Raw genomic sequence first — 12,622 nt, 5'->3', positions numbered from 1 at the left:
TACAATCCAATAATCAGATTAATGTTATGTATCCAAGTTACTGTATGTTTTCAATTTGTATTTCTTCCTTGTCCTTGGGGAGTTACGTTTCATGTGTAACACCAGCGACACAAACATAAACAATGGAGGGAAAAGAGATGCACATTTTCCAGCTGATGGACGGATTTTTCATTGTGTAATCAAATTACTTTTTCAAAGTAACTATGCCATTCCTGGCAATAAATTAACTACACTATATATCATATGTGTGTAGGCCTGATATAATGACAAATTTTGATGGACGATAAATTGTTCCATAAGTTATTGTGATTAATGATATTATTGCTGTTTTGAGACCATTTTTAAGTAATATAATGGTAATGACAAAATAATAATGCAAGAACACAATTTGAAAGATCAGTATCATGCAGTTAATTAATGTACTGATTACTGTAACAGGCCTATATGTGTGTTTATCATCTCAAGGTGACACACTGCCCCAAAAACAACATCTATTTCTTTCATCAAGCAAAATGACTGCCAGGATGATCACTCACTTTATCATTTGCCTCACAATTAGCAAGATAAATACTCTGGCAGTACACAAAATCTATCTACCAAATTCTCATATATTTTATTGGTCAAAATACATTTGACTGTTGGTCAAAAACGCATTGATAAAAGTTGACTGGCAATTGAACTGGTCCTGCCTCTGTAATCCAGAAGCTGGACAAAAGACTCATTTAGCTGATCTGGAAGATTTGAATAAGGCTCTAATTTGAGAAGTTTTTAGGTGTCTGGTTTTTAAACTTTATTTTATCTGCAATTATGGTGGCTGCTTAACCTACGAGAGTGTTCAGAGAGAACTTGCACATGCACAGGTAACACATGCAAACTCCACTCTGAAAAGCTCTATATGTGATATAAACCTAGGAATTTTTGGGGGGGGGTACAAGCTGATGAAGCCAATGATGTTTTTGAAAGCTCAGCAATGCCTCCTGCTGTTAACAATAATTTAAGGCAACACACAACTAAATGTGGGATATAGAATCCCAGCAACCATGCAGTTTTTGAACCTGGTTGCTTCCAGCCTACGATTCCATGTTTAAAATTACAGTTCGTAAGGACATGATGGACTGAGGCAGCTGATCAAATGAAACAAACACTTTAAATCTTTGTATTAAAAATCAACAATGTTAGGACATTTTTTTTATGAGATAATTCTGCCTTGTTCATTTGGAAGTTCTGGGAGGAAACAAAAATTTTCAGCAGGTATTTCACCCATTCTGAGAAATATGACTATGGTTACATTTCATTTGGGTTTAATGCACCCATGATAAGATTGAAAGTATAATCCAGCAAAGGCAATATTATATATCCTGATATGTAAAACGTATATCTTGACAACAGAGGCAACTTCAGTGATGCCTCTGTTGTCAATCTGATCACAGGAAAACAAACCAAAGATACAGAAGAGTCAGAAGCACAGATCTTTAGTAGTGCTGAAATCATGCTTTATTAAATCAGTAAAACTCAAGGAGGATGATATATAAGTTCTACATCAGCATATCAATAAAGTCAAAGTGCAGGGTAAAACCATAACTGCTTCTCTTCTCACCACAGATGGGCTCAGTGATGTGAATAAAGAAAAAAAAAAAAAACCCTGACTAATGACAAGGTGAAACATCTACAAACTACAGACACTCACACTCAAAAACAATAACACATCAGCTACAATCCTCCAAGAGATAGCGCTGCTTCTGCACAGCAGAACTGGCTTTGACTCCCTGTGTTTTTTATGGCCAGGAGATGTTGCTTTAGTGAAGCCAATCCAGCCATCCTGTGCCAGAAACAGCGCTCTTTATCAAAATTAATCTAAGCCCAAAGAGAGCAGGCCGCTCGCCCTCTTTGCTGGTCATCAAATCGTGGTGGTATGACACAGTCAGTCTGAGCACAAGACCAGTTTATGCTGCTTACATGAGGGTGATGCAAACAGCACTCAGGGTCTTATGTTCATGGTACAACTCATATTAAACTGTAATATCACACGCATAGACGCGTGTCCAAACAAGAACTTTGTCTTTTTGCTTCTGCTTTGTAACATCAACAGGGAGCCTCTCTACCTGTTGAGGCAATCTTGAGACTTCAACTTATCGTTGAGGCACAGAGTTTAGTTTCTTAGTTTAACAGGGTATTCGTTCCAGCGGAAACTTTCTCCTGTTAGCTACTTTTACTTTCTTTAAGTTTCAGTTAATATTATTGTCATAAATAACAATGCATACATTTCCCATAACCGGTAAACTCGGCTATATACATTATGTACATGTCACAGAAAAATTGAGTCATAGTTATCCAATATGGTACATTTTACAACTTTAGACTTTAGTCTAGTTTGGCATAAATTAACGTCAAGTTTGGTACAAAAATAGTTCCTATTTACAAGAATATTCCAGATCTTTATCAAGTAAGATTATTGTAAATAAAAAGTTGCGAACTAAGGGAATAGGGGATATGATTGTTTTTCTCATTTTTTACATGGACCGGATGTGCACGTTGACAGTTGCAGAGTCAGAGCCAAGATCGTTGGACAGTCGGAGTGTGTATGCTCCGGCATCGTCTTCCTTCACCCGAGAGATCATTAGTGTGGAGAGATCTGCTGTGTTATCCACGTGGAACCGCTCATCTCCATTGGGAAGGGTCCGGCCTGAGCGGACCCACTGAACTGAGGGGGCAGGATCTCCAGAGAACATGCCTGCCACTGTCAGAAACTTCCCCGGCTCTGCACTAACATCCCGTGGAAGAGCTTCGATCTTTGGTGGAGTGCCTGTGGACGGCGAGAGAAAGTCAGCGAACATGTCTCAGAGTTTTGATATTTTAGATTTCTGGCCCATAAAATCTGAATTTAAAAACTGTTTTAGATTTTATTGCTGTCTAAACAACTGAAATTATATTACTATGTGTGCAAATTACAGTTTAGTGCTTAGGTTGAAAATGGAAAAAATATTAGTTAACTAATCTCTTTTCACTGTTTCAGCGTTCATGCCACACAGAAAAATGTTACCAGGATTTTCTCTGTTAGCTGATTATTAGACACCACACCACATGACACCACATCCAATACATTAAATCTTATTTACTGGTTGCAACTACAGAGAAAGAACATCACATCACACCAAACATTTTAAATGTTATTTTCAGATTGCAAAACAATAGTTAGGTGTTTGAATTCACGTCCTTGGTTTACCAGAAAGATGCACAAGTCTCACCTGTTTTAGCCCCGGTAGAGAGCGCCTTTACATGCGAGCAGGCAGACATTCCAATTGTTTTGCTGCTGGAACTCATAGAAACCACTGACTCAGCCATCATGGCAGACATGCTTGCTGCAGACATGCTGTCAAATGAATACTGGCCAACAGCAGAGTGGGAACTGCTGCTGTAACTGCTGGCCTGCATTGAGGAAGCTTCCACATGAACTGACGAGGCTAAGAAACTTTTCTGCATGCTCATAGCAGCCTCAGTAGAAGCTCTTTGCTCCACAATAGCCATTTGTATTGGTTCCTCAACAAGAGCTGTGAAAATGCAAATGACAAGCAGGTGGCTAAGATCACAAACAATGAGGTGTCAAGAGCAGAGACTGAATGTAAGCCGAAGTTCCTGTCATGCCTTGTATTTCTGAGTGACAATTCAATTGATTTAAATTCATTTAACTTTTTTCATTGAAATTAAAGCACAAAGAGATGCCAACATAATAAAAAACAGATAAACAAATTCAGAAAGAATACATTGACTAATATCTTAAAGAAGTGATAAAAATTTTAACAGCTTCATCAATAAATACATACAGAAGGGAAAACATCTAATGCAAACTTTAACATTAAAACATTTTTAAGCATTCCAGGACTAAACTATTAGAAAGTTTTGTATGCAAGCCATTTAAAGCCCTTTGACAAAGTGCAGTTAACTGAATTAAGCTGAAATACAGATGTAACTTACGAAGGACGTTGAGTGATGATGTTGCAGAGCACTGTCCGAACTTATTCCTGGCTTTTACTGTATATTTCCCACTATCTGCAATTGTGGCTTCACAAATCTCCAGAGTGTATAAGTTCTTAGAACGGCTCAGTTTGATGTTTGGAGTGACACATATCTGGAAAACATATTTCCTTTTATTGGAATACTGACTGACAACATCTTAGCACAAATTGTCAAGGCAAAAAGAAAAAAAACAAAACATTTATGTAAACCAAAAACTACTCACAAGCGTGTTGTCTTTCAACCACTCCAGTTCAGGGGAAAGGTCTCCACCAATTTCACAGGTAAACATAACATTTTGTCCCTCGTTCACATTTTGAGACCTTGGTTGCACCAGAAAGTAGGGTGCATCAGAGCTTTTGAGTGTGACATTGATGTTAAACTGACACCGAATCAGGCCTTGCTCTGTTTGAGCTTGACAGGTGATAATCCCTTGCTCTCGCTGACTGACACACTTGATGGTCAGAGTCTGGTCATTTCCAGATACTCCATATTTGTACTGCTCTGAGTTGTCCAGTTCCTGCCCGTTTAGAATCCATCTGATGTCAGAAGCCCCATGAATGTTGGCCCTAAGAGTCACAGATTGACCTTCTTTGATTGATTTCTGGATTTCAGAGGACTTCATATCCTTCACGCAAGACAATATTTCCTCATGCACCATTTTCTTTCTTAGAATTTCCTCAGAGATTGGAACAGGGCTCTTTAATTCTGAAATGAAAAACATTCATTAGTTTATTTATAACATTAGAACATTTGCAGCTATAGATCCTTTCATGACAGCGGATTTTCTTACCTGTCACAGTGACTGTGCAGGTTGTTGATACTGCACCAGAGGAGTTTATGGCCGTGCACTTGTAGACACCACTATCGGATACCTCTGATTCATAGATCTCTAGATGAGCTGAACATTGGTCCTCAAATAATTCATACTTTCCACCTTGAGATAATGCCTGAAAACCCATAAAACAAGATAGTTATGGTTGTTAAATCCTATGAAATGTTTTGAATAGTTTGAACATTTATATGTTTTACCTTTCCATCCTTTGACCAAGAGACAGTAGGTTTGGGCTCTCCTGTCATCTTCACAGACAGTTTGACAATAGAGTCACAGGATGCAGTGACATCATTGAGTCCTGTTGAAAAAAAGGGCTTCTTTTCAATAGTTGGTGACATCACCCTCTTGGGTGACTTGATTGGTGGGATCATTTGCTCCCTTTCAGATGGAGTTGGGGATTTGGGAGTTGGGGACTTTGGAGTAGGAGACTTCGGAGTTGGGGACTTTGGTGTCGGGGATTTTGGGGAAACTGGAGACTTTACTCTTTGGGGTGATTTGACTGGATCAGGTGACTTGACTCTCTGAGGGGATTTGACTGGTTCTGGGGACTTGGGTAATGGTGATTTAGCCTCAGGAGAAGTAACTCTGGGAGTAGCAACTACTTTCTCCTTTGACTCAGACTTTTTTATTTTTAAAGTGAAATGGGTTTCCTGCTTTCCACTCGCATTTTCTACAAGCAAGGTGTAACTCCCTTCATCTGACACCTCAACTGCAGAAATCTCAAAGGTGGAATTGTACTGAGTGGATACAATGTGGTGACGAGCAGAAGGAGCAACGGTGGTTCCTTCATGAAGCCAGGACATAGAAGGTGCTGGTTCCCCATCAACGTCACACTCAAATCGGGCATTGTCTCCTTCCTCCACAGTCAAGGACTGTGGTTTAGTCAGGATTGTGGCAGGGACTCCTGGTTTCTCCCTTGGCTCCTCAACAACAGTAGTTGTCTCTTTTACAATTTCAGTGACTGTTTCCTCTACAGTTGTTTTGGATGAAGAAACATGATACACCTCTGTTCGAGTCATCTCTGGCAGATGAGCTGATGGTGGTTCCTCATCTTTGCGGAGTGATGAAAAAGCAACATACTCTTCCCCTGCCACATCTAATGTAGCATAATCAGAAGTTTCTCCTTTAGCATTCTTGCAGACTACACGGTAGGTACCTGAATCTTCTGTCACACAATTGTTGATCTGGAGAGTTAAAACTCCACTGATGTTGGTCATGTAGTATTTTGTGCTCTGATGAATCTCCTTCCCATTGTGGAACCATTTGATCTCAGGCTCAGGTTTGGCTTGGATATTCAGGGTAAATTTTGTGTTGGAACCGTAGGGTACACGATGAGATCGCATCCTGATGGTAATACGTGGGCCGTGGTCCAGGCTGAAGGGAGTCTGGGTTACAACCTCAACTTTCTTCTCAACAGATCTTCTCTCTGATCTGAGTGCCTGTTTTCTCTCCTCATACCTGGACAAAAAGTCCACTTTTGGAAGTGTGACATCTGTCTTTAAAGCCTTTTCTGCTTCATATGATTTTTCTACCTGTGGTTCAGGTAATGGAATCTTTTTTATAGGTTTAGGAATATATTCTGTAGCAAAAGTTGTTAGATGCTCAGATTCAGTGCTCTCGGAGTAGGTTGAAACTGTAACGGCTTCCTTTTTAGAGGTACGTGTCTTCTCCTCAAATTCCATGTGCTTGAGTTGACTCTTGTAAGAAGAGATTCTCTCAGTGGTTGCATGTGGACGTAGGAGCTCTAAATCTTCTTTTTCTTCATAGACCCGTTGTTTCTGTCTCGGAGGCCTGTATGTTGTCTTGTCATGACGTTGGCGGAGATCAACAAAACTTGGGCCAGCCTCATATTTAGAAGGAATTCTGTATGAATCATATCTTTTAATCTCTTCCCCTTCTTCCTCATCACTGTAGACTCTCCTTGGAGATGTTCGGCGCAAAGTAGACAGCTCAAAGCGAACTGGACTTAGACTAGGCGGAGAAGCAGAGTAACCAAGCTCCAACTCTTCCTCCAGGCGAAGTCTTTCTTCTTCTGTTCTCTTCATAGAGAGATATTCACCTACAGGTAGCAGTAGCTCCTCATCTGAGAGGTCTCCCAGAGAACGCCTCCTGAGCCTGTGGTAGGCCTCCATTTCAGGAGAAGGAGTACGATGCCTTGCAGGTCTCACAGTCTCCAAGTCGTCCTGAGTCATAGCAGAGATGCGCCACTTAGGTTTATACTGTTCCTTGATCCTGATGGGCACCTCATAAAACTGTTCCCACCGTGACAGACGGATACGTTTCATTCTCTTTTGCCTGATTTTTTCCATTGGCTCAGGGAATTCATATTGATCCCGCAGCTTCTTGTACCATTTCATGTCAGACAGTGGCTGGAAGTGTTTAATTTCCACATCTTCCTCGAGAACAGCTGGATTAATGACACGAGGTGCAGGAACAACATATGGCATACGAAGTCTTTTCTCATCTGCTCTCTTCTTTCTCTCCTCTTGTTCTTTCTTAATCTCAGCCTCAGTTTTCTCACCTTTCTTAGTTGTGACAGCAGGTTTAAACATAGTGGCTGCCTCCCTGACAGCTTCTACTGCTGCAGGTGGAAGAGGTGTAACAACAGTGCCTGCCAAAATCTGAGCCAGTCTAACCTTTTTATCCAGTTCCTCTTGTCCAGCTATCCTTTGCCTCTCCTTTTCACTGGGCTCATATTCCTTCTTTACATGAGTTACTCTCTCCACTTTAAGAGTTGCTTGGCAGCTGGCAGATCCAGCAGAGTTGGTTGCTGTAACCCTGTATACACCAGAGTCCTCAGGGAGAGTGTCTTTTACATGAAGGATGTAGTAGTCCAAGCCTTCATGAACAACCTCTATGGATGGTCCAAAGGCTAAAGGTGTGCCATCTTTCTCCCACTTCAGTGTTGGGTGGCCAGAAACTCTAATCTCAAACCGAACATTCTGACCCTCCTTGCACTCAATGTTTGCAAGCAACCGTTTGAACATGGGCCTCAAAGTGAGGTCTGCTGGTTTAGGGCGAGGAACAACAGTGAGGCGGGCCTTGCAGCTGTCATCGCCATACCTGTTACGGGCTACAACACTGTACTCAGCATCATCCCCCTTTTCCAAATTGTGGATTATAAGCTGGTACAAGCCTTTGTCAGTAGTGAAGGTGTATTTCCTGTCATCATGTCCAGGGATAAGCTTTTGTCCAGATTTATGCCAGATAACACGAGGCTCAGGATGAACAGTGATGGTTACTCCAAAGCGCACATCCTCACCAAGATAGGCTGTGCGGTTGACTAGAGGAAGAGTAAATTCTGGTGGCTTCTGAAGCATTCTAGCAGTGTCAACTCTTCGCTTTGTTCTTCTAACCACACGAGTAGTGAAGAAGTCACGGTAGGATCTAACCCCACTGACAAAAAGCTCTGCATAAGCACTATCTTCACCATACTCATTCACAACCTTGCATCTGTAAGTGCCATCATCTGCTCTAGTGATCTTGTTGATGGTAATTACAGCCAGACCATCTTCATATTCAATTTCATACTTGTCTCCAGCTTCAAGTTGCCTGACACCACAGTACCATGTAACTTCAGTGGTGCTGTCATAATTTTCAATGTTGCAGATAAACTTCACATTATCTCCTTCATTGACCACTGCATGGCTAACTTGGCCTGCAAGAGGACCATGTTCAAATGGAGCAATCTTTACTTTAGAGACAAAGACACCACGCTGAGACCTGATTGAACCACCGCTGGCCACACGGGCAGCAGAAATTACAGCACTCCATTCTTTCTTGACCATTGCCTGGTAGTATCTCTTGTGTCTACCTACTGGGATTGCCCTGGCACTTATTTCTTCTGCAGGTTTTGTTAGCCAAGGATGCAGCAGAGCCTCAGCTGCAGTCATACGGTGCTTGCGTTCTTTCGTCATTAAACGATCTGTAAAGTCTAAGGCTTCTACACTGACTTGCTTAAATGACTCATCATCATAGCCATAGGCTGCATTTGAAATGTTATCAATCATTTGTTGGTTGGTTTCAGCTGTGAATGGATTAAGACCACTGAGAAGCACGTAGGTAAGGACACCCACAGACCACATGTCAGTAACTGTACTAACCATGTCACAGTGGTGGATCTCAGGGGCAGCATACTCTGCAGTAGTGTACTGAATCTTAATTTGTTCTCCAGGTGTCAGATGCCTGGACTGCCCCAGTTCAATAATCTTCACAGTTGAGCTGCTTCTAGTTGTATATACAATGTTTTCAGGTCTGATATCAAAGTGCCCATACCTCTGAGAATGAAGATACTCCAGAGCTGAACAGATCTGCCTGATATAATTAACAATCTCCCGTTCATTGAGCTCAAACTCTGCTGTATTAAGGCGCTCAAAGATGTCAAGGCCAGAAATGAAGTCATAGATCAGGACCAATTCCTCAGGGCTTTCAAAGGACTCATGAAGAAGCAGGAAGTTAGCGTGCTTGGCCAAATTGAGTGTTGCAATTTCCTTTTTAATTATTGCCTGATCAGCACCTCTCACTTTGACAAATTTGGCCATATAGGTGTTTTCAGAGCTAATATCAACACAGCGGTGAACAATGCCAAATTGGCCTCTGCCCAGTTCTTCTGCAATGGAATATTTGTTGTGCAGATTCTTGGTGTCGGAGTGTTGAGCTTTGCCCTTGGGGACTCGTTCAGTATCACCAACCTCCCTGTCATAAAGCAAAACTCTGGACTTGTCTTCTTTAGTCATGACAGGTCCACTGCTTTCAGATGGAGCACTCTGTCCAAATTTGTTTTCAGCAATAACTCTGAACTGATAGCTTGTACCTCCAAACAAATTAATTACGGTGTAGTGGGTGTCACGGGACTGTACAACACGTTCCCACCTCTCAGCAGTGGTCGGACATTTTTCAATGATGTAGCTTACAACCTTGCTGCCACCATCATTTGCTGGAGCCACCCAGTTCAGTGTGACTGAGTCTCTGGACACATCACTGGCTTTGACGCCACGAGGTGGATCAGGAACATCAGCAACATCCAATTCAACAGTTTGTTGATCAATACCAAATCTGTTCTTGGCACAGACAATGTAGAAACCGGCATCCTTCTTTTCCACTCCATTGGCAAACACCAGGGAAGTGAATGATCTAGTGACGATCACCTGGTAGTGACCATTACTGTCAATAAGATCTTGTCCCTTCTGCCATGTAATAACAGGATCTGGTTTACCACTGAAGGGAATCTTGATATTGACCACCTCCCCACGTAAAGCTGGGATGGCTTCCTTGTCTTTCAGGTTCTTTGGCAAATGGATCTTGGCAGGGACTAAAAAGAAGAAAAATAAGATTTTACAATGAGTTAGATATATTAACAACACTTTAACGTTAAATATGTAATTGACTTCATTGATTAAATTAAGTGTTTTAAGCTTACTTTCAACATCTAGAGAGACTGTAGCACATATTGAGCCCCCTTGGTTGGTGGCTCTGATCTGATAAACAGTGGAGTCTTCCTCTTCAGCCTCAGTGATGACCAGCTGGTGGTATCCTCCCTTAAACTCCTGGATCTTGATCTTCTTTCCATCTGAGTGGATCTCCTTTCCTCGTCTAAACCATTTAATCACAGGCTTAGGTTGTCCTGTAATCTTGCACACAAGGGTAGCATTGCTCTTGTATTTGACACTCATGTTCCTCAGCTCCTCCTTGAAGGCAGGAGCGCGGATGTCTATGGCAGTTGCAGGTATGATGGCAGGGGTCTCCTCACTGTAATCACTTTCTCCTCCAAGGTTTTCACACTTGACACGGAAGATGTATTCAATGCCCTCAGTTAGGCGTTTGACAGAGAACACAGTTTGCTTGATCTCATCTGTGGTAACTGGAGTCCATTCGGTCCATTCCTTCTTATCTTTTTTATGTTTCTTTTCAAGGCAATAGCTCTTGATTTTAGATCCCCCATCACTTAGAGGGGGCTTCCAGGAAACCACGCAAGAATCCTTAGTGATACCAGAAACAACTGGGGCCAAAGGTGGTGATGGTCTCTCTGTGGACATATTAAAGAAACACTTGTCAACTTTTTTGCAATAAAGTTTAGGTTGTAAAACAATTTATTTGTTCCTTGTGAAATAAAATGTGACATTGTCTTACCCAGTTGGCTCTTGATCAGAATGGGGGAGATGAGCTCCAGTGGCTCACTGTTGCCATATCTATTCTGGGCATAAACACGGAAAAAGTATCCAGCACTGTCAATGAGGTTGGGCACACGACAAGATGTGCTGTTAATGGAGGAAGACACAAGTTCCCACTCCATGCCCTCTTTGTCTTCTCTTTTTTCTACAATATAGTTGGTGATCATACAGCCTCCATCATCCTTAGGAGGTTTCCAGCTGATAACGACAGAATTCTTAAGGAGGGCTTCCAGGACAATGGGTCCCTGAGGTATATCAGGTTTGTCTGTGGACAAAGGTACAGGATGTTATTGTACAGAAATCTGATAGTATTCCTATTATCACTGCAGATCGTTGTGCAGTACTAAAAACAATTTAATTCACATACCATAAATTTCAACATTGAATGCAGTGTCAGCCCTGCCAAAGTGGTTATGCAGTCTGATCCTATATTTTCCTCCATTCACTCTGCGCTGGGCGTTCTTTACTACTAGGTGTGTGTAGTGCTCAGTGGTCTCAATGCTAATTTCCTCTGTGTTTTCCAGTGTCTTAGCTCCATGCAGCCACATGATCTTTGGCTGAGGACGACCAATATAAACGGCATGGATGCGTAGAGTTGTTCCCAGTCCAGCATAATATGTTTCCTTAAGTGGGTAATCGGGGTGGAAGGATGGAGCAGCCTCCAACACTAGGATGCCAGTGGTCTCAACTTCTCCTGCTTCATTCACTGCCTTGCAGGTATATTCTCCTTCATCTTCTTGCTGGTCTGTCATGATAGACAGGGAGTGGTTGCGGCCATCAGAGCTCATCTCATACTTGCGGGACTCAACAATTTCCTTGCCAGCGTGATACCACTTAATTTCTGGAACAGGTCGGCCAACAATCTGGCATTTCATGATAGCAGGCTGGCCAAGCTTGGCAGTGGCTTCATCCATTTCTTTCCTTAGGCTTGGTTTACTTTCAGCTGTTGGTAAAAACAACTTAATGAAACAATGAAACATCCTGTGTTTAATAATGTTAAACTGTATTCAGCTGCACTCACCTATTAGTTTTGTCTTGATGCATGTGGCAGTCCTACGGGGTCTACTCATTCCTGTTTCATTCTCAGCAAAGACTCTGAATTCATATTCGGTGGCCTCAGCCAGGCCTACCATGGTGAATTCCTTTTCCTTAACCCTCTGTTTATTGCACTTCTTCCAGGTGCTCTCAATAGACTTTCTGTACTCAACCCAGTAGCCCAGGACTTCCTTTCCGCCATCACACTCAGGAGGTTGCCAGGAAATAGTAATAAAGTTGTTACTTACATTCACTGTGTCAATCTCTCCTGGTTGACTGGGCTTGTCTGTGAAAAAACATTAAGTAAAATTTTTCTTTATTTTGTCTATATTCTTTTGAATTCTCTAACAAAAAAACTAAAGGAGAAACTATGCTAATGTCTCCCAGTACTAATTATTATATCTATTAACCATTGTTTTTAATCTCCTGAAAGAAAACATTTATAGTCCTAAACATTATTTGGACTTAATACTTAATACTAGATTAATTAAGTAATTTTTTTAATGATTGTAATTGCTAAATAGTAATGACTACATAAATCCTACAGTACAGACCAAACGTTTGGACAGTA

At 41.5% G+C, this 12,622-nt stretch overlaps 1 protein-coding gene across 1 annotated transcript in view; it reads right to left on the bottom strand.

Annotated features, from left to right (window-relative positions):
* Nucleotides 1–1,471: 1,471 nt before the first annotated feature.
* ttn.1 (titin, tandem duplicate 1) overlaps nucleotides 1,472–12,622 on the bottom strand; it is a 156,296-nt gene continuing 145,145 nt past the window's right edge. Inside the window, exons 225-234 of the mRNA XM_044132734.1 lie at nucleotides 12,038–12,337; nucleotides 11,384–11,959; nucleotides 10,976–11,281; nucleotides 10,266–10,871; nucleotides 5,044–10,157; nucleotides 4,805–4,961; nucleotides 4,238–4,719; nucleotides 3,973–4,126; nucleotides 3,246–3,548; nucleotides 1,472–2,803 (exon numbers count right to left, since the gene is read on the bottom strand). Of these exons, the coding sequence (XP_043988669.1) occupies nucleotides 2,511–2,803; nucleotides 3,246–3,548; nucleotides 3,973–4,126; nucleotides 4,238–4,719; nucleotides 4,805–4,961; nucleotides 5,044–10,157; nucleotides 10,266–10,871; nucleotides 10,976–11,281; nucleotides 11,384–11,959; nucleotides 12,038–12,337 (8,291 nt within the window). The 3' untranslated portion in view covers nucleotides 1,472–2,510. The remainder of the gene's footprint in view (nucleotides 2,804–3,245; nucleotides 3,549–3,972; nucleotides 4,127–4,237; nucleotides 4,720–4,804; nucleotides 4,962–5,043; nucleotides 10,158–10,265; nucleotides 10,872–10,975; nucleotides 11,282–11,383; nucleotides 11,960–12,037; nucleotides 12,338–12,622) is intronic.

The sequence above is a fragment of the Gambusia affinis genome, linkage group LG11 (assembly GCF_019740435.1).
Source record: "Gambusia affinis linkage group LG11, SWU_Gaff_1.0, whole genome shotgun sequence".
Classification (NCBI taxonomy): domain Eukaryota; kingdom Metazoa; phylum Chordata; class Actinopteri; order Cyprinodontiformes; family Poeciliidae; genus Gambusia; species Gambusia affinis.
The sequence above is the reverse complement of the archived record's forward strand: the minus strand, read 5'-3'. Positions and strand labels throughout refer to the sequence as shown.